Raw genomic sequence first — 27,628 nt, 5'->3', positions numbered from 1 at the left:
TTGGTTGGCTGTGGCTGAAATTACCTACCTTCATTGGTGACCTTCGCTCGTACTATATGCACGGGTTCTTGGTGTATAACAAACGCCATGATGAGATAGACAGACATCCAAATTGGAAGGCAAGGTGTTGGGAACTGAAAGCTTGTAGACTACAGACAGACACCTTGCTTTATGCTTGTTAGCTCATAGTGTAATTCTGTATAGCTCGCTTCCAAATCTTACCTAAAATTATTATGTAAATTTGTTATCATTTCCTAAAATTGTAAAGATGAACGGATGATTTGTAGGAAAGTTTGGGGGTAAATCAGTGAGTAGGATCTAGGGTCATTTAGCAATGGTCCAGCAATACCAGGGACGGGAGACATTGCCACACACAATATACTCATGCAGTGGAATGGAACCCGTTACCGTTTAAGAAGGACATCACTCTAACAAGACGACTACCCCACAGCCTCTCAAGTAATGATAACATACGTAAAACACACAAAGTGCAAATACATTGTACTTGAGAACAATCAACCATCTTCAGCCAGCAATAACTCTGTGAGAAGATGCATGTTCTTCCAAGTCACGATTCTCAGGTGTTACAGCATAATTGCTAGAGCGAATGAAATGCAGGGGCCTGATGTTATTGTAGATTATTCTTTCAATTGCTACACTAATAATATACAAAACGAGGCCATCAGCAGAGGACCTAACAACAAACAGTTGTTTGTGGATACGGCGCAACCGTGGCCATGGTTCCCAAGTGCTACACATCCTGGCCAGATAACACGGCAAGCAACAGTATTTGATCTATGTGAATAATTAGTGAACAGCAGCGTGTTGATGTTTGACGTTAACTGCTATCTTGTCTGCCATGTGTTGTATCTGGGAGAGCGGCTCTCTGGTTTCCTCGTTAACGCTTGAGGAGAAGGATATGTTACTTAAAGTCGGCTTGAGCGCTGGTTCCAACATCAGCAGGGTTATGGCGGAATGAAGTTCATTGTTGGTTACTTGTGTTTGTCAGTGCAGGCATGACTCAGAAATCCGCCGACTCCGGTTATACCGAATTCGCCTACCTTGAATACTGCTAGTCTAAAAGTAATTCATGTTTCAGTTATAAACTACAAACGCTTCAATTTTGAACATCCGATACAATGAAATTGGTTATTACGATCGCGTACTTCAAACTTTTTTCCACCAGGTAAACTGTTTACCTTGTACAGAAACTGGGAATTTGTATTTGTACGTTTGTACTGACTATAGGTCTGTAGAGTTCGTCTGCTTAGTCCTTGAAAATATATAACTTTGATGAAATAAACAACTGTTTGACCTTGTTTAAGTAGAGCTCATAAGCTGAGACATAGACTTACTCGAGTTAGAGTTTTACATTGCAGATAGGGCCGGGCGGAAGGGATTCAGGGAGGGTGAGACAGACGAATTGACCAGAACGTCTTGGGGTTTAATTACCTGGCTTTCGGATCAGCTAACCAAATTTTGGAATAAACTTGACAATTTATGAATAGTTTTCACGATATCAGCAGAATGATTTCAGTAATACAACAATGCAAGTTAACCGATATAGGCAAGCGAAACGACATGTTTTTTGTACCTAATGGAATTTTTTTGGAGAAAATACAAGGAAACTATGGGGTTTCTTTAATTCCGTTTAATTCGACCGGCAACACGATAAACGTGAACCATGCGATGAATAAAGAGGAACGCTCCTCAATAGCAATGCCTGGTTTGATTTTTCCAATAGATTTCAGCCTTGCTGAATTGTACATTCATTGAATGACAATCCAGTGTGATTTCAGATTGTGTCTCTTTATAAACTGATATACGAATGTTCTCAAAAGTACATGTCGGAAATATGTGAAAGGGGTGTGTGTGTGTGTGTGTGTGTGTGTGTGTGTGTGTGTGTGTGTGTGTGTGTGTGTGTGTGTGTGTGTGTGTGTTTATTTTCATACGTGCGGTAAACCTGTGCACAATACGAAACCACTGAACGTGTTACCAATCTAAGGGAAATAACTCGTGTAAACTTTGCGCTGGACACCGCTGTGAATCAAGGCGGTGACTCTTCCTGCAGTTATACGTCCCCAACAACGCTCTGCAATACTTCAAGATCTCGTTTCGAAAGATAACACTCTTGCCATCAGATAACACGTGGATAATAGAGCATATTGCAGTAGATATTTCTACAAAGTAAGTGATGACATATTCAGACAAAAACTGTTTGCATGTATTCATGGAGTGTTAACAAGTAAGAAGTCGTTACGAGACTTAGAAGTTAAAGGGAGGAAACTCTTCCCGCCTTAAACCTCACACATTGGTGGATGATGCCACCATTGGTGGTATTCCCATGTGCAGGCATGTCACAGAAATTCTCCCCGATGCTTAGTCACTGGGTTTAATCCGAACTTTGGAGATTTTACATTATAATGTCATATGATGATGCACATTCTGACACATGCATACCTGCACACCGCTGAGATACCCCTTCCCGAATTTACTGTGTCTACTAAATCCCCAAAACTCATTCACTCACTACTAAATCCTGTCGATTTCTAGTGTGAAGACGCCTTCCAGTCAAAGTGTATCTTACCCCATGTTATCCGGTCATATCTCAAGTATTATATGGCGACCTAGTCATTCACAATTCCTTCTTCTTTCCAAACCATTCTCTCCTATCCCGTCATATCGCGCGAACTCAAGGCAAATCCCGCCATATTGCACGTGCACATGGTCAGTAACGCCTATTCCGATAAATCGTATTTGCACAAGACTAATCCCGCCATATCGTACGTGGACAAGTCCAGTTACACCAATATTGCCATATCCCACGTGCACAAGGCCAATCACGCCTATTCCGCCATATTGCACGTGCATAAGGTCAGTCATGCCGATCCCGCCATTTCGCATGTCCACACGGACGCTTTTTTCATTGTCCCTACTTATCTCACGTTCACTCGTTCGCTATGTCCCTATCCAAGCATGTCTGAAATTCACTCGAACAACAATCTCTTGTCTACCATATATCACGTGCACTCAGTCTCCTTAGTTCAGTCCCTCTTTGACTCACCATACCTCATGTGCACTCGGTTTACGTACCCTGCCCCACAGAAACTCACGTGGTCGCAGTCTCTTGTCCACTATTTCTCGTGTCCCGACAAATTCCCTGTCTGTGCCTGCTTATTTCAGAACAACGCACCAACTGTCACACTTACCATTCTATAATCCATTTATCATCCACTATTTGCAAGCAAGACAAAAGAACCAATCAATAAAAAACATTTTATTCAGGTTCTTAACAAAGGTGTGGAAGCTAACGTGTCTAGAAACTCACGAAAGACAAATATTTCACAATGTCTTGTCTGTGAGCGAATACACTGTTAACGAGTGTTCATACTGCGGCGACGGATCCCCATCATGGTCATTTCATTGTAACACTTGCTTCTGAGCGTACCAGGGCTTGGTGCGTGATGAGCGAGCGCAATCCTCCAGCCCTACACTAAAGCTTATGAAGCGAATCGTGAGTTGAAATGCACCTAAACATACCCTGGGCTTCAGTAGCTAGACTTCACATGCCCAGGTCCGATATCTGTAGGTGTTTTTCTTACGTCAGTGTTAAAATGACGTCGTTTGTGTCAATCTTCACGGCAGATCTCAGTATGGAATGAAAGTCGATCCGCTCACCACACTCCCAATACATTGTAAACTGTTTAAAATATACATAAGAATAATCGTCTCTCCGGATTCCACAAGTAGGCTGGGCGTGGGAGAACGTGCTTTGAGCATTTAATGAATATTGGATACGGTGCTGCGGTTCTTGGCTCTGAGTTTGGAGAGTGCATTCTCAGCGGAATCAGCTCTCTCTCCTCCGCATCATCCAGTAGCTGCTGCACCTGCCGGTACTTGTTCAGGTTGATGTTGGCCAGCTCCTCCTGCAACAAGCCAACATAATAATAATGTGTCCATTTATATTTCGCCAAACTCCAAACCAGGTATGCTCATGGCGCTAACAATGAATAACACAGCACATTATCACCCCGGATAACCCAAGCTGCCTGTGAGGCGCTAGAAGGTTATAGTCACATGACTTATCCCACCGGGTACCCATTTCTGCTGGGTGAACAGAGGCAATTTTGAACTAACTCATTTGTCTAAGGGAGACCACATGTATCACATGTGCATCGTTGTGGGGCAGGACTGAAGTCTCAAGAGTCAAGCTGCCAAACGCAGTCCCCATCCAAGGACTCTCAGTGCTTAACGTTGCTTAACTTCAACTGATTTGTGACATGAGCTCTATGCACAGGACCACACACCACCAGTATTTACATAGCACTGATCACCTTCAAGCATCGCTACACTTAGACACACTTCCATAGATGGAACTGGGCATCCTTCCGGTACCGTCATTCTTGTCACGTTTTTTAAAGAGTAAACTTTATCGCCTTCAAGCATCGCTACACTAGACACACTATCATAGATGAAACTTGGACACATTCTGGAACCGTTACACTAGTCAAACCTTTATTGGACAACCTTTATCGCCTTCAAGCACCGTTACACTAGACACACTCTCATAGATTAAATGTGATAACGTTCAAGCACCGTTTGACATGTCGCACTTCATTTGGTATTAGTCAAGCCTGCCAAAGCAACTCTAATTACCAGAACCTAAATCTAATTTGGCAAAGTAATGCCAACATGGTAACTATGCTTCACATAGCTATGCCAATTTCTAGTTGTCAAAAAGATCAAAGCAAACTTTTTGGGGCTGTCCATTAAATCTTGAAAAACTGAACTTACCGCCTCTTCTACTTGTATTCTGAACGTCTTAATCTTGCCGTTGAGATTGTCGACGAACTCTTTGAGTCGCTGTTGGTTCTTCTTCTCCTCCTCGGCCTGGAAGGTTATCTCCTTCACAGCCCTCTCTGCTTTGCGAGCCTGTTTCTGGGTATCGGAATGGCGGCGCACCTCGTTCTCCAGATCAGCCTCCAAATCGCGGAGCTACAAGCAAACCACATATTCTGTGAATATGGCCTAACGTATGTGGTTTTGTTTGAACGTGAACTGTGGGAGAGTTATTTGGGATAAACATACGCGTTTTCAACATAGAGCTTATTGGGTATCTGTGCAATTGAGCGTGCATTGTGGTAACATTAACCACGTTGTTTTCTGTTACTAACATGTAGTGACAAAACGTTCCAATGAAATTAAAGCATAAGGGTTAATGAAGATTTTATCTCCCACATGTATAGTCCAAACAGACTCCCGACAGGTAAACATATGCCATACGATGGAGAGCATAGTCCATACTAAACCTAACAACACACTGTAATTTAAAAAATGACGTGTGTTACCCACCTTCTGTTCTATTTTGATGGTTGCTTTCTTGGCCTCCTTGACGCCATTCGACTCTGCCTCCTCAGCGCGTATGACCAGCTCCTTCACCTGGTTTTCCAGAGTCCTGCGGTTCCTGTCGAGGGACTGAGCGTGGTCCTGTTCGTTACGGAGCTCTTCAGAGAGACGAGTGACATCCAAAATGGCGCGCTTATAGTTTTCCTCAGTTGAACGGAGATCGCCGCTCAAGTCCTCCAGGTCGCCCTGTACAAAACCAACATTGTCATTGTTCATAATATTCCTTAAGGAACTTGCCAGTTAGTTCTCTCTGACCATTTCACTCACACTGTCATCGTCACGGGATACAAACCAAGCGCGAGTTAAATAAGAAGGGTTGATGAAAATACTGACATATCAACAAGTTGTGTTCCATACAGCAAACGTAAAGGAATATTGGGCTCGGACCAATCAACAGTCCAATCAAGCTGATTCAAGTCATTTACGGTACACTTTGTTTGGCCATAGATGTATAACAATCAAGCAGGTATCGAATGCCTGTGTTACACGAGCCTCCATTAACAACGTTCGGACCCAGTCTCAAAATGAGTATTCGGTGCTTAGACACAAGACTGTAATAACTTATTTCCGTTAAAGTAAAATCAAACACTTCACAGTTCTTCACGTCCACTCCTCACCTGCATGGCTGAGATGTCAGTCTCCAGCTTCCTCTTCTGTCCAGACACGGAGTTCAGCTGGGCAGACAGTTCGTTGACGCGGTCGCTGGCTTCTTGGCATTCTCCTTCAGTCACTTTGCGTGCACGTTCAGAAACCTCCAGAGAACCCCGGAGTTCGTCACACTCCGCGCTCACCATGTTGAAGCGTCTCTCAGCAGCTGTCACAGATTCACGAGCCTCGTCCCGTGCACGTTGGGCATCTTCGACCTGAGACTGTACCTCCTGTAGGGTATACATAAAGATATGGTGTTCGTTGGTTTGTTGTTTAACGGAAAATTCAGCAATATTCCAGCCTGTAAATAACCGAGTCTGAACCAGACAATCCAGTGATCACGAGCAAGAGCATCGGTCTAAGCAGTTGGGATACGATAACATGTGTCAACCATGTGAGCAAGCCTTACGGCCCGATCCCGTTAGTTTCCTGTTACGACCAGCATGGGTTGTTAAAGATCAATTCTAACCGAGATCTCCACGGGTATAAAAACACATGTATCAAGATAGGTTTTTACAGGTCATTGTGTACACTCCACCGTCTCAACTGGTGCAAACTGTGATCTAAACTTTCATCTTGTCTGTGAGAAGATTATCAGTATTTAATTCAATAAAGTCTATGCTTTTCGTCGCAAATACTATCACAATTGGTTGATAAGGCATAACTTGGACAAAATGATGTTTTGCATCTTGCAGCACTGGATATCAAAATGGGTATGAGCTATACATACGATCCCAAAAGTCAAAACGCTCTTAAGACAGAGACACCAAAAAGAGTTACGCCAGGTTACGTTTCAAGGAGACACAATGAATTTATTTCGCGACTGACCATTACGAGTCAATACGAACTTCCTCAAATCGATAGGCACATTAAACAAAACATACACTGATCTGCTGCTGGTATCGCTTGGCATTCTTCTCGGCATCAGCACGGGCGCGGTTAGCACTGTCCACGGCCACTTCCAGTTCGTTGATGTCCTGCTCAAGCTTCTTCTTTATCTTGATGACCTCCGCTTTGCTCTTTGTCTCAGCATCGAGGCTGGCCTGCAGGGATTCAACGGCCTTCTGGTGATTGCGTCTGTAGGAAATATTCACGATCATATTGACAGCATCAACTCATCAATATTCACATCGGAATCCGAAAAAGCAATTCAAAAGGACACGAACCAATACCATAATCCAGTATTATACCATTTCCTGGCTGTGTGTATTTGTGTAGCAAGGAAAACTAATTCATGTCACATCTTCAAGAAAACGTCGCCGAGAAAAACACAGGTGCGATAATTAAGAGGTCAGAAAATGCCATGTGAAAAACTACCTGGAGCTCGCGAAGTCGTCTTCCTTCTCACTGAGGCGTCTGTCGATTTCGCTGCGGACTTGGGCCAGTTCCATCTGAACACGGAGAGTCTTGGCCTCTTCCTGCTCCAGACTGACCTCTGCCTCCTCGAGGGCCACTCGTAGCTCCTCCTTTTCGTTCTGGGCACGCCTGCGGGCCTTGTCGATCTCAAGGGCACTGCGACCACCGTCTGTCAACTGGTCAGTCAGGTCACGAATCTCATCTGAAAACCGGTAGAATATTGGGCACATTCCGATCAGGGCGTAGGTGATGTTTGTATCATACTCATTACCTATTGTTCTGACAACACAGTGTCAGAGATTTTTTACAATTTACAACAATCGAATTTAGCAATATTCCAGCAAGTGCAAGGTGACGGACACCAAGAAAGGGCTTTATCATATAGTTACCGTCGCCGTTACTATATGAGACTGAGCCCAAGTAATATGACCTAGTTATCCTAATGCTTTACATAATGGCTTTCTGTGTCAGAGACAACGTGACATATGGACATAGACCAGATTACGGTTTTTTGCACTTAACGTCACAGAGTGATCATTAAAGCAACCATCTCACCAGATAGGTTCTTGTTCTCTCTTCTCAGAGCCTCCACGGAGTCATTAGCTTCGTCAACCTGGGTCCTCATACGGAACACATCGGCGGCGGCGGTACGGCTCTCCCTGTTGGCTGTGTCCAGATCGTTCTGGAGGCCTTTCACCTTGCTCTGCCACTCTGACACGGTCTTGTCGAATGAACGCTGCTTCCTCTCAAGGTTGTTAGCATTGGCGTTGGCCTATTGGGAATTAAATGCACACAATTGTCCTTCTTATGTGTCATTCGGCAAACATGTTTTCATCAGTATTTGATAATGATTGATAAACAGATGGTACCGTTGGAACCGTACGATGAACTATGATTGAATTAGAGGGTTTTTTATCAATAGGGAAAGGGGTTTTGTTATCAGTTGACTGTCATATATTACAGATATATTAGGCATCACATTGGTATATAAAAGATTAATAGAAAAATTGAGAGATTTCGTTAGATGAGAAAACCGCCTTCTGGATGTAATATACAAAGGGTCATTACTCTATACCCATGATTCATTGATGTAGAAACGTGTTTATTGGATTCCTGGGATCAGAGAATACTTATCCAAAGTTGAGTAGAACATAATTCGCACCCTCTCAGCGTCAATCATGAGATCCTCAAGCTCTCCCTGCAGCCTGAATTTGGCCTTTTCAAGGCCGGTGACCTTGTTGTTGGCAGTGTCCAGGTTTTGCTCTGCTTCCGAAAGTTTGCTCTGAAGACGGCGCCTAGTTAGGAAAAAGACGTAATTAGGCTTATGATGGAACAGTTATACTATATGAGTGCTTGCAAACGAGAAATGGTCTGCGCAAACTGTTCGATTACAGGTGATGAAACTGGGAATTTTGAGGTATTAGATTATCCAATCCAACAGCAGCTATGTTTAATCTACACTTACCATATGGGATCACCTGAAGATGGTGTATACATAGCATGCTCATATTGATGGGAACATTGTGTCACACTCACACTCATCATCTGCCATTCAAGATACTGGGGGGGCAATATCACCTTGCTTCTTCCAGCTCTTCAGCGCGCGCTTCGCCATCGGTCTCAAACTTGGCCCTCCACTGCTGCGCCTCGTTGTTGGCCTTGGACAACTGCCTCTGTAGGGCAGTGCGGCCATCCTGCTCCTCCTCCATCTGGTCACGGAGGTTATTGACGTCGGCGTTCAGGTTGCGGTTCTCTGACTGCAGCTTCATGCGCAGCTGTAGCATAAACATAGGAATGGTAACAGTTCCCATAGTAAGGATTCATTCAAATGTATATCAGACTCGTTTTACGGTGTTAAACAATGGAATACAACTAAACCGTCCTCAATATATGGCTGTTACAGTTGAACTGCTTGTTTGAAGCGCTTGAAAAGAGGTTCTCCTTATGTATGACACTCTTGTTACATGTGTGCTGAAGGTATGACTCTCTTGTAACAGGTGTGCTGAAGGTATGACACTCTTGTTACAGGTGTGATTAAGGTATGACCCTCTTGTAACAGGTGTGATTAAGGTATGACACTCTCAGGTGTGCTTATACAGGTGTGCTGAAGGTATGACTATGTGCTGAAGGTATGACTCTTGTAACAGGTGTGCTGAAGGTATGACACTCTTGTAACAGGTGTGCTGAAGGTATGACACTCTTATATGACCTCTTATACAGGTGTGCTGAAGGTATGACTCTCTTGTAACAGGTGTGCTGAAGGTATGACATTCTTGTAACAGGTGTGCTGAAGGTATGACACTCTTGTAACAGGTGTGCTGAAGGTATGACCCTCTTGTTACAGGTGTGATTAAGGTATGACCCTCTTATACAGGTGTGCTGAAGGTATGACACTCTTGTAACAGGTGTGCTGAAGGTATGACACTCTTGTAACAGGTGTGCTGAATGTATGACAGGTATGTGACACTCTTGTAACAGGTGTGCTGAAGGTATGACACTCTTGTAACAGGTGTGCTGAAAGGTATGACACTCACTCTTGTAACAGGGTGTGCTGAAGGTATGACACTCTTAACAGGTGTGCTGAAGGTAGGTGTGGTGTGCTGAAGGTATGACACTCTTGTGTGCTGAAGGTATGACCCTCTTGTTACAGGTGTGATTACCCTCTTGTAACATATAGTGTGCTGAAGGTATGACCCTCTTATACAAGTGTGCTTTGCTGGAAGGTATGACACTCTTGTAACAGGTGTGCTGAAGGTATGACACTCTTATACAGGTGTGCTGAATGTATGACCATCTTATACAGGTGTGCTGAAGGTATCACACTCTTGTAACAGGTGTGCTGAAGGTATGTCACTCTTGTAACAGGTGTGCTGAAGGTATGACGCTCTGGTAACAGGTGTGCTGAAGGTATGACACACTTGTAACAGGTGTGCTGAAGGTATGACACTTGTAACAGGTGTGCTGAAGGTGACCTGATGACACTTGTAACAGGTGTGCTGAAGGTATGACGCTCTTGTAACAGGGGCGATCTATGTATGCCACAAGCTTAATTGTTCACGGTATCTTTCACATGATAATGGCGTGCAGTGAAACTTACACGAGACTCATCCTCGAAACCTCTCTTTGCCTCTTCCAGACTACTGCTGAGAGCTGCTTTGTCTTTCGTCAGCACACTAGCACGGTGCTCGGCATCCTCCAGCTGGCGTGTGAGGTCACTGACTTCTGCCTGCAAGCGATTCTTCTGAGACTGGATGTCACCGTTTTGGCGGTTACTGTCTTCTAATCTTGCGTTCAGCTCTGACAGCTGAGCCTCCATCTGTTTTGATATCTTGTCGGAGACGCCCTGAAACAACGCAAAATGCAAAGGTGTTCAGTCACATTATCTCTTCGTATTTTGTAACGCCCTGAAACTTCATGTATCTGAAACAAGTACTGCTCTAATCTTCAACCTTCATAGTTCAATAATCTGTAATCAAGGACAAAATGCATTCAGTATATATGAGACGGGTATTATATTCAGACTTTTCATTGCTATTTTGCCTTTGAGGTTCAGTAGAATCGACAGATAATTGAGACTGATATTATAAGTTGATGTCATAAAGGTTTCAATGTGGTATATACTAATAGTGTATAATTATATATCACTAGAAGGTAAATGTACTGACGCCTGACTTGGGTCTGGAATCCAGCTGTGATTGAAGCTCATCAATGTCGCTCCTCATCTGGTTCTTCTCCTTTTCAAGCCTAGATGGACAAGACTCCGTTTGATAATTGTATGGAAATTATTTAAATCGAAACATTATTGTATAGTATTTCACAAAATGCATCATCTCAGATGAAGGTAAATGTCACTTCAGCTACAAAATATGTCACGTACCTTTGCTTCACCTTTGTCAGTTGGTCCACCTGGTCGCCGAGCTCGTTAGCAGTGTCTTTAGCTTTCTTACGAAGGCTTGCAATCTGGGCTTCATTCTGGAGAGTTCCCTCCTCCAGTTCGCGACGAAGCTTAGCAAGTTCCAGCTCTCGTTTTTTGTTCAATTCCGTCTGTAGCGACATACCACAGTCCAACATCTATCACTGTCCCATACTTTAAGGTGTCAACCTTGTTCTATGTACGTATTGTATAGTTACCTAAAAGAGTGTTAACGTGCTCCTTATAAGATACAAATACATAAGTTTTAAAGCACAATTGTTGATGGGTTATATCTTGTACACAAATCATACATAAAGTCTTGTTTTATCCTCTATATGTTACCGCTTTATATCATAGTAATAACCATCAACTGTCAATAAGCCGTTATTTCCCATTTCGCCTGTTTTCGATAATAATTGTGACTGCTACTTTATGAGAGGTGTGTATTGGTCGCTAGAAATGGCTGACCTGAACAGCTGTTGCACCTCCAGCCTCGTCCAGACGCATGGACAGGTCATCCAGCTCACGTGCCAGCTCTGTTCGCTGCTTATCGACCTAGAAAACACATAGTACATAACATATGCTGACCGCACTTCCCTGTTGGAAATAACAACTTGTTCACACATCCTTAACATCTGTCCACATTTCCCAATTTACATAACACATGTAGTGATCACACCTCCTTTGTGTACATCACACAGATATTGCCCACATCAGCGTATTGAACATCACATATAGTGTCCATTGCCCATTGTCCATCGTATACACTGAACACAGCCCCCTCTTGTAAATCACACATATATTGCTCACATTAGCGTATTGTACGTCACATAGAGTGTCCATTGTCCATCGTATACACTGTACACAGCCCCCTGTTGTACATTACTCATATACAGCTCACATTAGCGTATTGTACATAATATAGAGTGTCCATTGTCCACTGTCCATCGACTACACTGAACACAGCCCCCTGTTGTACATCACACATACTGACCACATGTTCACTGTACGTCACACTTCTACCGACCCACACCTCCTCGTTGTACATTGACCATGTATTGACTACACCTCCCCCTTGTACATCACACACGTAAGTGGTCTGTTCTCGAGTGACGTGTTTAAATATTAAACCATGTCACTACTGTCATGTAACATCCTCGACCATACGCCAGAATCGGTTACCGGCTTACACGCCAATAGGTAAATATGTCTCTTTCAACACAAGACATGGGTTCCACCTACCTTTCCTCTCATCATCCTCTCACTCTCCAATTCCTCCTCCAGCTCCTCCACGCGACTCTGTACAAGAAACATAGTCATCAGGTTTTTCAATATTCACAGCATTTGTGGTCAAACATTACGTCAGGCAATCCAAAGTAAGCTTATTTTCACGTACACTCGACTCCAGTAGCTGGACTTTTCCCTTCATTTAACAGTTCATAAAACAGCAGTGTTTCAATACATTGCGTTGGGTAATATAAGAATAAAATATTTGTTGACATTTACAAGTATAAAATCCTATTTAAATTCTTTTTCCTATCAAATACTTATGACCTAACTTGTATCAGCGTACAAAATGTTCAAACATACTTGGAATTCCTTGATTTTCCTCTGTTGCTGTGCAACCATGCTTTGTTCATCTTCGAGTTTGGTGTTAAGACCTGAGATTTCAACGTCTTTCCTAAAAATGTCATGTTTTCACATTAAATGATATAATGTTCACTCTCGTGATCACAACATGCAGACATCCATCAGATGTGAAGCAACCCAGACAGGTCCCTTCTCTGTGTTGCGCGATAATCAAATGGTATAACTTACTAATTTAATGGTGAAATGCAAAAGAATCTTGTACCTTCAAAACCCCATTTATCCCTGTCATATGGATGCACACATCTTCAGAGTTATATTCCTCATATTACATTAAATACGAAGGCATTCCATTTTCTGAAGATATAATACTGTCAGTAATCTTTGCAGGTATCGCTACGTTATAAAGTTACATTTTCAAGCGGAAACATGTTACCTCGACCCGAACCCTTTAGTGCTAAAGGGTACCGAGTGACATATTAATTGCAATGATTACGGTAGTTCTTTAAATACTACTCTGGGATCATTTTAATATTTAACAGGGACAACTGGATTATCTACCTTCTCAGTGAATCTTCCTGTTCTCTCTTGACACGTTCCAGGTCCTCCACAACCTCCTGAGTTGCCTTGAGGTCCTGCTCGACCTTCCTCTTGGCCTTGTCAACATCGCCGCGCACCTTCTTCTCACGCTCTAGGTTGTCCTCCAGCTTAGTTTCAAAGACAATTTCAGAGTCTGAAGGTCGCATTTATTATATTTGCCAACAACTTTATCATACAACTGTATAGAATGAGTATGCCTGCCTAAATTGATTACTTTTACAAAACAAATATACCTTTACAACATTGAAGTGAACATTACATGCGACCCAACTGCAGTCAGCATAGTATACTTAGTTGAGATCATACCTCATCAAGAGTTTGTTCTAACTTGCTCTTTAGTTTGCTGAGGTGATTGACTTTGTCCTCCTCCGCCTGGAGATCGCTTTGGTTCTTCTTCAGGGTTTCCTCGCCATCCTTTTTCTGTTTAGACAGCTTGGCTATAGCATCATCAGCATTTGCCAGCTCATCCTGCAGACCAAGAATCTGTTTGTCCTTGGCCTGCTTATCATCTTCAGCCTGAAACGGAAACCCCATATATGATGTGTTTGAAACTAGTAACATCACTATTTGATAATAACACATAAACGCAGCTTAGTGTAAACTCGGATTCGTGCAATGGGTAGACTTTTACTATGGACTGTCACTTTTATTTAAGGAGCAAAGTGTGACATTTTCTCACATTCAGTCTATATGCGTTTTAGGATAACTTGGCCAGGTACGTGAGATCAGGTGGATGTGGACCTATTAAATACCATCATATTTTATTAAACTTGTATCACAGCTTGCCTTTTTCAGGCTCCCCTCCAAGTTCTCGACATTTTTCTTCAAAGCGTCTTTCTCTGACTCCATTTTTTTACGATTTTCTACAGCATCAGCATTGGCATCTTCTTCATCAAGAAGGCGATCTTCAAGCTCTTTCACTTGATTCTTAAAATCTTCTTTGCCTTTCAAAAGCTGCTCGATTCTCTCCTCACAGTCATCAATGGTATCCTGTTGGGTCTGCACCTCCAGGAACATTTTGTTCTTGGACTCCATCAAATCAACACTCTGCTCCTCAAGTTCCTTGCACCTCTGATTAACCTTTGTAAGTTCTTCCTTTGTCTTTGCTAGTTCTTCTTCCTTTAGTTTCATTTCATCCTCAGCGGCTTGAATACTGAGAAGTGGCTTGACCTTGGTGTAGAATCTCCACCAGAGCCAGTTCCTCATGGCTAGCCACTTACGGATGTTCTTCTGGATCAACTCCAATGCAGTTCTGTAGAAACACTGAACTCATTAAAGCCATGCCATTACCAAAGGCAAAGCAAGAAATAATCACCAAATCCATTGATATTATTATCATTATTATTATATATTATTTAAATATTCATTCTTATACCTCTTATCATCCAAATTCTTCATGAACTTGCGCTTCAAGTACCCACGTATGTGAGCCTGGAACAAACAGCAAATTGTGCTGAGACGATCGTCACGGAGTTCCTCAAGGTAACCCAGAATTCCAGCTTTGAAGAAAACTTTGGTGTTACCCAGACGGTACTCGTCCTTGCTCAGTTCCAGGGCGTCCAGAATCTTGCCAGCAACAATCTTGCCTTCAACGAAGCCTTCTGGGATAGCGTTTGGAGCCAATATAGAATATCTGGGAAGAATCAGACAGATGTTTGCTCAAAGTCTACATGTCATGGCCAGAGTGGGCAAGACCTTTACTTATTGCGTTCAATTCATAAAATTTAATCTTGATGATGTAATGGTTTAGGTGTGTGATAGTAACATTCCGCTAAGCATTAAACTGTAACTAGATGTCTAGGAATGGCATACGAACCTCTGTTTGAACTCAGAGTACACGACTCTGCTAGGGAATCCCTTCCTGCAGATACGGATACCCTCAAGTACACCGTTACACTGGAGCTGGTGGAGCACAAGGGCAGCGTCAATCACACCTGCAAGCACGAGATCAAACTATTTCTTTGTACCTATATACATTGTAATCATAGAGAAATAAACTGCTTTGTAAATCTGATAGTGTTATATGTATTTAATTTTACAAGGTCATCAATGATATTACACCAGCGAAAGAAATATGGGTTGGTTTACCTGGACTTTTTGTCTCGTTGGGAATGATGCAACGCACGAAGTGAGGGTGAGTAGTGTACAAGTTCTTCATCAGCTTGTTCAGAGACTCCTATCATAGAACATAAAGAGCATCTTTGAAACAAGAGCCATCACTCACGCCATCAGTAGTTAACTATGTTATTTACTCTAAATGCCTCTTTGAATCGATGCAGGAGGTTTCAATCAATAAACTTGAAGGTGGGGACAGCCTTAAGTGTGTTTTGGGTGGGGGTGGAGTGAGTTTTACAGGGCTACAAATGCTCTTTCCTGCACAGGAGTGTCATTGTTTGAGTAAACGATAGTTCTAATCATACTTTTACCTTGCAAACGATCGTCATTACCATACCAGGTGATATAACGAAATAGTGTGCCAAGTAATATACATTCCCTGGCATGATGTGTTGGGGTCTCTCAACTTGTTGTTCTATGTTAATAACATGTGCGCAGTAGGTGTTTCACTTGTATCAGATATGGTGACGTGTATTTACCCTGTGAACTGCAGAGATAGTCTGGAATGCAGAACTCTTCTTCTTCTTCTTACCACCGCCAGCAGATGCATCTAAATATAGTTTAATCAATGGTATCAGGATTAAACAGAACAGAAAATACCAATAAGGTTAACCGCAAAACCGCATGATGACACAATATCATCGAAAATGCAAAGATGTCAAAGATGTTTCCAATGTTTGGTCATTGAGGCCTCATAAGAGGCCTTTATTTCGTATTGATAGATCTTTGTAGTAAGTACATAATGAAAGCCTACCCTCAGCTGGAGGCTGGAAGAGAAGAGTCACCAGCGGTTCCTTGGATTCTTTAAGCAAATTCACCAAGGTTTCGTTGATAGGATCCTTGTTCTTCTCGAGCCAGCCTCCAATGTTGTAGGGAACTGTTCCAGCGTAGTGCTTCAGGGCGAAGTCACCGTGTTGACCTCCCTTCATAGATTTTCCAGGCTTGAGGAAGTTGGGAGATTTGCCCATATGGTTCTCCGTCAGTTTATCCTTAAAGGTTTTGTCACTGGCCTTAGGAAACATGCATTCTTCTTCCAAAATTGACAGGATACCCAGGGGCTAAAACAGTTAAATAGATGCAGATGTTTCATATCTATTGTTTAGATGGCAACATGAATAAATAATATCCAGAAAAATATACAGAGGTTACTGATATCTGAAAAAAACGTTCTCTATGTAAGTATGGTTACTGCCAAGATTAAGATTAGCCGCATTTGACATACCTTTTCAATAAGTTCTATGCAGGCCTGCAAGTCCATGCCGAAGTCAATGAACTGCCAGACAATGCCTTCCTTCTTGTATTCTTCCTGCTCCAGCACAAACATGTGGTGGTTGAAGAACTGCTGCAGACGCTCGTTCGTGTAGTTGATACACAGCTGTTCAAAGCTGTTGAACTGGAATAACAGGGTATTAAGAAACAAAGCGTCACTTCACTTGTTTCTTGAAGGCATATTCACATCTTACCGCGAGGGCAAAGCATTTATAGACCATATACTCTAATATCCATGTGTACGTTTCGTTGACGTCATTGGAGTGTTTTTTACAATATTATCTGAAAGTAGATAGCTCTAATGAGTGTGATCAACTTTTCTCATACCTTCAGTACAAAATCGTCCATTTCGTGTCATTTCGTCTTTTTATTGTTCTATACAAAATTGTGGTTTTGTAGTGATAAACCAAACTCATTAGTAGGTTGGGATTTCTTATCCACAAAAGTATGTGGACAGGTTTTGGTAGTGCTAAATTTTCGACGTTTCTGTATGTTTCCTATTAAAGTCAGATTTCTTTTTTTGAGGCTTGCAAACCATCTACTTATTTCCTTTAGCTTTTCATGTTGATTACACAAACATTCATTAAGTTGCTATTAGATATATTCTCTGCTGTTACTATAGCAACATACCAGCGTCCTCCGCTTAAAATATATTCTGAAAATCGTGAACTCCGGGGCTTTTATTGTTTTTCATGTCTTAACTGAATATGAGACATATATTCTTTTCTCTTTCCAGAGTGTTTTTCACTTGGTTTTCTAATGACTGATTCTCTAAACTATCATAATTTCAGTCAGCAATGCTAACAGACGTATACACATCTTTGTAAAACTCCCTCAATTATTATTGCTGTCCGGCTTCACCGTATCATGTTCAGTTACAACTTTCTTTGTTTTAAGGATTTATTTTCTATTTTCCAAGTCGCAGAAGAAAACATTTTTCCTCCATCGTTCAACTGCATTCTATTTCGACTTTGCATACCTCTTGCGTCTTCTTTCATCGTTCTAGTTCTAACCTGTATTTTGATTGTTCAGATAATTGTTTTGTTGAAAATATGCCTTATGTCATCTTTTATGTCATTAATCTTGTCTTCCAATTGATTTGATTTATCTAATATTGTTCTTTTCGTGAATGAAGATGAGTAAATTGTTTTACCTGTCTCTCATTTCGTCTCTTCTAATACGGCCTAAATCGTTTCTGCATAATATTTATTTAATAGGGGTGGAGTATTTGATATCTACGGAAGCGTAGTAGGGCCACGGTGAAAATTTTTTTGGTCTTACTATCTCCTACGTAGTACTTAATATCTCCTACGTAGGACTTAGTATCTCCTACGTAGGACTTAATATCTCCTACGTAGGACTTAGTATCTCCTACGTAGGACTTAGTATCTCCTACGTAGGACTTAGTATCTCCTACGTAGGACTTAATATCTCCTACGTAGGACTTAGTATCTCCTACGTAGGACTTAGTATCTCCTACGTAGGACTTAGTATCTCCTAAGTGGGTATCTCCTACGTTGGACACAGTATCTCCTACGTAGGACTTAGTATCTCCCACGTAGGACTTAGTATCTCCTACGTAGGACTTAGTATCTCCTACGTAGGACTTAATATCTCCTACGTAGGAGTTAATATCTCCTACGTAGGACTTAGTATCTCCTACGTAGGACATAGTATCTCCTACGTAGTACTTAATATTTCCTGTAGGAGATGATCGATATACGTTTATATGGATTAATCTGAAACGGTCGACTTAAAGCCCCAGACACGCACACAATCTCCTGTTTCACTGTTTCAGTCACTGTAAGAGTCTACAGTCATTCGTTTCATTCACTATTAGAGTCTACAGTTATGTGTTTCATTTACTGTTAGAGTCTACTATCATGTGTTTCAATTTACTATTAGAGTCTACTGTTTCCTTCACTATTAGAGTCATGTGTTCAACTAATTGTTGCACATTAGTACTGTGTTGGACCGACTGTTATACTTTACTGCCTTGCGTTCAGTTTGCTCTACTATTACGCGTTGCAGTTAGTTCACTGTTATATGTTGCACTTTGTTACACTTTACTATTATGCATTGGATATTTCAGAGGTAGTTGCACATGAATCATAATCTGCGTGTACAGACGTGTCATAGACTATAGGTGGCAATCTATGTGTACGTATCCCCTTATATTTATACAAGTAACTATAATGACAATTCTTTGCCTTTTTGAATTTCGTATTGTTTTACGCCGCACTCAACACTTGTCCACCCCAGTCAAGCCAACCTGTAAACAATTACGAATAAAACCGCAAACGAGCGTTGCATCCGATCCAACCTAGCCCCATCAAGACAAGCAACAACTTGCGGAGGTCGTGTTATAACCCGAGTTTCATATCACAACCTCACCCCAATCATCCCACCCACCTCTCTCTCTCTCTCTCTCTCTCTCTCTCTCTCTCTCTCTCTCTCTCTCTCTCTCTCTCTCTCTGTGTTTGTGTGTGTGAGTAGATGTATGTATGATAGATTAAACATAACCATACCCAAACCTCCATAACTGCAATTAGAACAGGGTCCACGTCACGCTAACGCAATACACACTGTACAGTAACACTGCGTTAGTGTCATGAATATTCACTGACTCACATTTCCACTATCTAACGTCCTGCATAGCCAAACATTTCTCAACTTAATAACCATTCTTAAAAAGGATATATTAAGTCCTACGTAGGAGATAGTAAGTCCTACGTAGGAGATACTAAGTCCTACGTAGGAGATAGTAAGTCCTACGTAGGAGATAGTAAGTCCTACGTAGGAGATACTAAGTCCTACGTAGGAGATATTAAGTCCTACGTAGGAGATACTAAGTCCTACGTAGGAGATATTAAGTCCTACGTAGGAGATAGTGACCCCCCAAAACATTTTCACCGTGGCCCTACTACGCTTCCGTAGATATCCAATACCCGTTCCTTTTTGTCGATTAATTGCATTGGAGAAAAATATAGTTATGACTGAGTGGTCAGTTTTATATCAAGGGGAAAAGGCACTTAAAAGAAGTCCAGCTTTTGTCTTGGGGTTTTCTTCAACCATGTAGTTATCTTTAAGTATTTTGATCTCTCCCATTTAACAACATATTTTCCAATACTGTCTTGCTTTAGTTAACGTATTGTGTTGGTAAATTTAACAATTCACATCACAGACAAGCTAGTTGCTATATACCTCTAGATTATGCCAGATTTGTTTGGTCTATCGTCCCTCTTTGTTCAACAATATTCGTTCTAGCTCACACCAAGAGTTGTCTCAGCGATGAAGCAGCTATAAACAGCCTACTGTTTGACAGTGAGGAATATACCTATACAGGGAAGCTGTCTAAGCCGGCACTCGTCGGGAGTGAAGCCATAATCCGGTTTCGATAGCGTGCCGGATTGTAGAGCTGACAAGGTTACGTGCGACTAGAACTGAACATTGTTGTGTCACGTGGTTCCATCAATTACTGCACACATTGACAATACAATACACAAGACAAAGATTTCAGCTCATAGTCATGTATGTATAAAGTGGTGAGACGACAGGTTTCTGTATTCTAATATGAAGAGAGAACTATGGCTTGGATCTGAATCTGTTCATTTATGGCATAATATTTCATTGGGAGTGTCAAGGTGAATACATACATCAAAGATCTCGAATCCAGCAATGTCCAGTACGCCGATAAAATAGTTTCTTGGTTTCTTGGTGTCCAGAGAATGGTTGACCCTCCTCACAAGCCAGTTGAAAACGCGATCGAAGAGAGATTTAGCCATGGCATTGACCGAGTACAGAACCTAGAAACAGTCACAGAAATAATGTCTGATACGTTGGTAAATTGTCAAGTTATGAAGTACACAAATTCAATTTCCAAAGAGGTACTCACTTGATTTTTGGTACGTCCTTGGGTGACGTAATCCATGGCCACCTTGATCTTGGGTTTACACAGAGCCTTCAGGAAGTCACCACAGTTGACACCCAACAGGAAGGAAACCTTCTCCGCCTCAGCAGTTCCATCAGGCTCAGCCTGTTCGCCCTTCTGCTTAAACTTCATCTCACCCAAATGCAGAATGGAACCAGTGCACTTGTAACAACTAACTTTTTCATCCGGGGTGAAACCCAAAACATCAAAGGCACTCTGCAAAATATGAATGTAAAATGTACTAAACTTTCAAGACTCGCAGGATCACAGTGACCCTAGTTCACTAAAAAAAACTATGTTGAATAGAAACGTATCTTGAAAACCCACTACCAACACAATCTGTCAGTGCTGCCCCAACTGAACGGTTAAGAAGCTAACATTATACGTATGTGTACGTGCGTACGCACGTACATATCTCAGTATTAGTGGTTAAAGACGTGCGAAACAGTTTATCTAAAATCATCATTTTTCAGTGATGGGTTTGCTTTACCATTACAGCAAAATAACGTGAGTTTATACGCTTGAAATAACACTCACGTGGGTGGTGTTCATTTCCTCTACGTCGTCAATGCCATTCACGGTCAATACACCCTGGTTGATGAAGGAGTAAAGACCAGGGTCTGCTTGAGCCACAATTTTCTCTGCGGAAATTGTTTTCAAATGTATATGAGTCACATAAACATTATTATTGGTGTACGCTTGCAGCAGATCTACATAGCTGTTTAAATTAGGAAAATGATTACATGTATTATGAAGCATGACTTCTTAGGGTGGCATTTAGAAGTTGGTGTGATCAACGACGGGGAGAGTTCTATGGATATACATGCTAGTAGCTACACCTAAACGTCCCTCATATTGATGATAAAGAATTTGTATATCCATAGAACTCTCCCCGTTGTTTGTTATGAAGCATTTTCCTTGAAGACTTTATTTACTTACCAATTACATCCGGAACGGCGCCAGACAACATCTGGTAGAAGATGTGGTAGTTCCTCTCTACCGACTGCTGTTGGGTTACCCGAGACTTCTCAAGCAAATCTAGGATAAAAAAGTTAATGAGTATATTTTAACGCAACATTTATTAATATTCCAGTGATATTAACTCAGAAATGTGCTCTCTACATTTTACCAACAGAAAGTATTACCGGGTAACAAAGCTGTACCTTCGGCGTGACCAGTGCAAGCTTTAACCTCTAAGCTTCACCACGCACCCGATGTACCCGAAGTCAGCACAGAAAACACTAAGATGTGGCACGAGTGGGTGAGGGGTGTTACACACAAAAGGCCCGAGGCCTGTAATATACACATTGTTTGCGGAATCAGTTGTTCATAGCATTGGATATATAATCACAGTATGAACGAAATAATCATAGCAGTCCAGCCTATTGCATCCAGCAAGGTATACTATATCGTGGTGGCGTGTGGCGCAGTAATATAAGATTGTAGCACTTTGAGCGTGCCCTCCGTGGTGCGGAATTTAGCGCATTACAAATGTTAAATACTAATACTTACATGTTTCAATATCAGCTCCGGCGATTTTTCCTGAACTGCCGAAATGAATACGCACAAATTTACCCTGAAAGATCACAAAAACAACAGTGTGAGTGAGTGAGGGGGTATCTGTGGTTGGATGGGTGGTGGTGGATGATGTACGACCAAAGCCGGTTTTATAGTCACATCCCACAGAGACATCCCATAGATTGGGATATTCCGCAAGGACAGAGTATACTGACTCTTAGTCGACCAGTCCATTTTAATTCCTTTTCTCCCGAGTTCAAGGGAGGGTAAGAACAAAGACCATATTTAATACCTAAAAGTTTAATGCTTCCTTACATTCTCCAGGCAGACACTATCCACAAACTATACCCTGTCTTGACTATCCTCAGAAATAGATTCCATTTGTTGTAAAGGGCAAATTAGCTGTGAAAACTGTACGGTTAGACTACTGAAATCATTGATGACACCAGGTGTTCGCGAAAAGCGTAAGCATGTCCTGCTCTGACGGCAGTACCTCGGAGGGACGGAATCTGGTGATGCATACATAGAACATTTGTACATTTGCGTCGGTACAAGTACAGAAGTAATGATACTATACGAATGACGTACGAATCTGGAGGAGTTGTTGTTACGGGACGTCTTGGCGTTACCGTAGGCCTCAAGGACAGGGTTAGCCTGCACGATCTGATCCTCCAGGGAACCCTGAAAATGAAAAAAGTTATGTGAATCGCATATAGATATTGAGACATATAACATAATAATACATACTTAGCTCTGAGTCACTCGTAGACTCAGTAGCTCCCGGTGATATCGAATTTAAACTGAGGGCCAACTTAGACTATTCCGCTCTGTTGAGTTAATCATGTGATGGATTTTCAATTAAAAAGATTTTACGTTAGCAACATTATATCCAAATATGAATTGTACTGTTGCTTATAAAGCACTTGCAGTATACATCTACTTCGTTCCATTTTTAAAGAACAAATTGAAAATTTAATAACTGGGTATGGGATATGGATCATCTTTTTTCAACACTTCAACACTGTAGTGGTCAAGTGGGTGCAAATCTATTTTTTATCCCGGTCTTCATTCAACCAAAACATTTTTACAAAAAATACGTAGCCTGAAAAATAGCGTTCAATAGAAAGTCTGCAGTGTTTGACCAAACTTGAAAAGCAAAGAAAAGTATATAAAAATGAACATCTGTTTAATTTCAATAGAGTACTCAATTCTACAGCAAATGTACACAATTTCATTTCATACAAAGTCGAAAGTACCGTTTGACTGACACTGAAAGACACGTGGTATCATAGTCGGAACTTTTACACAAATCAATAAGGCGGTTTTTCTGCAAATGTCATCAAATGTTGAATCAATAGTGAGTGTGACCACCGTTGGCTTCAATACACGTCAAAACACGTCGACGCATTGATGCCGTAAGACAATGACGTTAGGCGTGATCCGTTGCCATCCTGTTGGATACATCGTTCCAGTTGTTGGGGGGTGACAGGTGGAGCTGGTAGTCTTCTGATTTGTCAATCCGTGTAGTCCCATAAGTGTTCTATCGCATTCATATCGAAAGCAAAACAACTATGTTGGTTTTATGCAGAAAGTCGTTTGCCAGTCTTGTGGTATGATGCCTGTCGTTATCGTGTTGGTAGACAATGCCATGTTGTTGTTGCTGGATAAATGGTAACTCAGCTGGTCGCATCCCTGTATCTTCGAGGATTCAGGTTGCCATGAATAATCACAAATCTCGGTTTGAGATCGCCGCACATACCCCCGCACCATCACGCTACCGGCTCCAAACGGTCGGACTTGCTGAATGCAATTCGGCTCTGAACGTTCATCTACTCGTCTGTAAACACAAACCCGACCGCCATCACTGTACAGGCAAAACCTACTCTCGTCGCTGAACATCACACGTTGCCAATCACGCATCTGCCAGCGGCGAACTCGTCTGACCCATGTCAATTGACGACGTCGGTTTTAAAGTGTCAGATGCACTCCGCGGCAGGGTCGATGTGTTCGAACAACACATGTTCTCTTAGTGGCCAGTGCATTGTATGTCGACTGGTACGGTGGGCTAGTACCGTCACTCATGCCGTTGATGCCGTCCTTACAAAACGATTTCTAAGATGAATTGTCCGGATGTGGTGATCATCACCGGGCGTTGCCACACGTGGTCGACCAATCTTAGGCCTGTCTGACGTATTGCCTGTTTGTCCTAGTCGCTCCATCAGTCTGATGACAGTTGCTCGGGTGCAGCCGAAGGTTCTGGCAGTGACGGTGTGGTTAGTTCCTTGTTGGGCCATTCCGACAGTTCTCTCTTTCGATCTGCCTCAAACGTGGCATATTTTTTGTGTTCTTTTTACTACTGTGTTGCGAACGTGCAACACTATTTTAAGTAAGTTATGTTGTGAATGAGAAAAGTTTTGCAACATTCCGATTACTTACTTTCTTTTCCTCACTCTCTTCTTTCTTATCTCCTGCGGCAGCAACGAATGCAAAGTAAGAGATGACCTTTTTGGTGTTCTCAGTCTTTCCGGCTCCAGACTCGCCACTGTAATGACCAAAGGTTAAATTACGTGATTGGAAGATAGTTAAAGTTTGAGATTTCTACCAGTCATAACGGATCCACGGATCTTATTTACTTGTTACATGAACATACTGACCCTTCACTGTTATCTCCTGCACATATCCAAAAGATTATAAAACGAATAATAAAATAATAAAAGAAGACTCGAACACCAATCCCTCATATGTGACCTTAAACCAAGGCGACTGACACACACTAGCTGCTTATACATGAAAACAAACATAGCGAACAAAAAGGTACGGGTTTATGAATATTTTGAGGGACGTTATCATGAAATTGTGCGCTCAGTCTCTATTGGAAAGAAATCCCCAAAATGTTAATGATCCCTAACTTGTTCATAATATACATAGTATAGGTTCATCGCAATTTTGTAATCATGATCAGTGATGAAAATGACTTACGTGATCAACATAGACTGGTTCTCACGATCTGAAATATAAAGGATTTGAACATGTATGTGAGTATAGTATAATCTTCCTAATGTTCACGACGAGTTCTTGTATTTCCGCTATTCCAATCATTATGCTAAATGTTCACATCTTTGGCTTTGATTCCATCACTAAGTTGCGTAATTACGTGGTCAGCGTTACGACAGTGTCGAGCTGAATAACTCCATATCACCAAGCCAGGTTGAAAACCCTACCTTGCACCATGAACTGGTAGGCGTTGTCAGAGATGGAGAACAAGTGAGGAGGCATCTCGGTCTTCCTCTTGCCTCTGTACTTGTCAACGACGGACGGGACGTAGATGGGGAGACGGCGGTAGGGATTGATGGCGATACAGAACAGACCTGAGTATGTCTGAAATACGTAGGACAAGATCAGGCGTTAATTGTTTAGTTTACAATTGATCTTTTTGGTACAGAGGTATTATTCTTATGGTTTAACATATTATAAGGATATTCGTGCATCTCTTTCTTCACCACACCAACATTAATCGAATGTTTATCAATGTCGGATATATCAACGTTGGAAATTAAGAGACAATTGGTACTGCAACGAGTGCAGTGTTGTGCGCAATCAGCTGTCCTGGAAGCGGTACTTCATCCAACACATTACTCACATAGATCAATCCAGAAGTGTATCTGGCTTTCAGATTGTACAAGACGCTGGCCTCGTTCAGGTATGTCAAGTTAGCAATGTCCTCGAGCTTCTCGAACTTGGGAGGGTTCATCGACTGGATGTCATCCTTCTTCACGGTTTTTGTCTGATAACGTAAATCATAAATGTTCATGTTCAAATGTTTCAAACGAAAATTCTCCTAGAAAGGTGAGTGAGTGAGTTTATTTTTACGCAGCATTTAGCAATATTCCAGCAATATCACGGCGGGGGGCACCCGAAATGGGCTTCACACAATGTACCCATGTGGAGAATCGAACCCGGATTTCGGCTTGACGAGCGAACACTTTCACCACTAGGCTACCCCACCACCCCTCTTCTAGAAATGCTAAATGTCAAGTGGGTAACAAACAGGTTCGTCAAAAGTAACGTTCTTGTTATCCAAATACTTTACACACTGATATATGTGTCCTGTTATTAACTACAGAGCTCAATACTTACGCTTATACGCTATTAAGGCCAACAGAAGATAATAAAAAAATGTAACGCATGTAACATGTAACCGTCCGACTCTAAAAATTGAAAATAGTTACCTCGTTGGTTTCCACGACAACGACTGTGACTTGTTCACCAGACTCGCCTTTGATCTCTCCGACAACGAAGCCATCCTCCTCATCGGGTACCCAGCAAGCTGTTTTGGCATCAAATGGCTTCGTCTGTTCTTTCAGCATTTTCTTGCGGTCTACCGCAAGGTACTTCATGTCCGGATCATTGACATCGTAGGAGGCCATCTTGTTGGTTTATCAAGCTCCCTTGTTATCGAAACAAATAAAACCCGAAACTGGGAGACTGTCTACAGATTGGCTCCCCGATCACTGTACCGCTCTTGGCCGCTGAAGTCGATCGGAACAGCCCAAGACTGGAGTCCAGCTGGAATGACCAAAATGGCTGGTAAAGCTTGGAAAGCACGACACTGAATAATTTTGGCGTGTCAGTACTGGAGGAAATAACCTAGATTAAGGATGTCTAACAATCCGAGAAAACACACTAGGCGACAAACAAAGGATCTTAATCGGAGGCGACTCTTGTATTTGAAACCGTCAGCGCACTTTTGTATGACAAAACCTCGCAATTCTTCACGTCATTTCGGATACACTTGAGTACTATGACGCTTCTACCATAAAGCGGAATTGCTATAAAGAGATCTGTACAACAGCATATTGTCTGACTGCCATGGGTTACACACCCCAGTCTTTAACTGAAACACTGGAGACTGCTTCCGTTTGAAAGGAGAAGGTATGTCGGATGAAAGCTTGGTGGTTCACAACACGATACACAAGGCCAATACAGCATTACCATCAATATATATATATATGGAAAATAGTCGATCCTAACAGCTCAGGCATTCAGTCACATTAGTTGTCAAACACATTTGAAACAGTAGATGTAACATCCATATCATCATCGTTGAAGCTACAATTTCTATAAAGAACTTATTTCTTGGTGTATTCTGAGATCATGATATGTGCAATTGTAGGTTACAAAAGTCAGAATTACGGTTACTACTATGTTCACAGTATCTGTGGCAATACAGTGTGGTCACAACAAAACCTACCACTAACACCCGCTAAAAACTGAACAGATTGAAA

At 41.8% G+C, this 27,628-nt stretch overlaps 1 protein-coding gene across 1 annotated transcript; it reads right to left on the bottom strand.

Moving 5' to 3' along the window:
• Positions 1-3,262: 3,262 nt before the first annotated feature.
• On the bottom strand, positions 3,263-26,909 carry LOC124286729 (myosin heavy chain, striated muscle-like). The gene is given in 36 exon segments (XM_046723154.1): positions 3,263-3,858; positions 3,861-3,926; positions 4,795-4,995; positions 5,353-5,592; positions 6,024-6,284; positions 6,939-7,131; positions 7,372-7,612; positions 7,966-8,182; positions 8,573-8,705; positions 8,989-9,185; positions 10,508-10,753; positions 11,076-11,154; positions 11,288-11,454; positions 11,792-11,878; positions 12,566-12,622; positions 12,914-13,004; positions 13,472-13,617; positions 13,817-14,026; positions 14,297-14,762; positions 14,886-15,143; positions 15,327-15,444; positions 15,599-15,686; positions 16,105-16,175; positions 16,380-16,683; positions 16,848-17,018; positions 20,551-20,700; positions 20,790-21,041; positions 21,363-21,466; positions 21,765-21,863; positions 22,338-22,401; positions 22,932-23,024; positions 24,780-24,885; positions 25,323-25,350; positions 25,565-25,721; positions 25,984-26,127; positions 26,573-26,909. Coding segments are annotated over 36 exon segments (5,781 nt in total). The 5' UTR covers positions 26,771-26,909; the 3' UTR covers positions 3,263-3,780.
• Between the last annotated feature and the right edge of the window lie 719 nt (positions 26,910-27,628).

This window comes from Haliotis rubra, unplaced genomic scaffold (assembly GCF_003918875.1).
Source record: "Haliotis rubra isolate DU_JTF1 unplaced genomic scaffold, ASM391887v1 Scf39, whole genome shotgun sequence".
In the NCBI taxonomy this organism is placed as follows: Eukaryota; Metazoa; Mollusca; class Gastropoda; order Lepetellida; family Haliotidae; genus Haliotis; species Haliotis rubra.
This window is presented reverse-complemented; position numbering and strand designations above follow the sequence as displayed.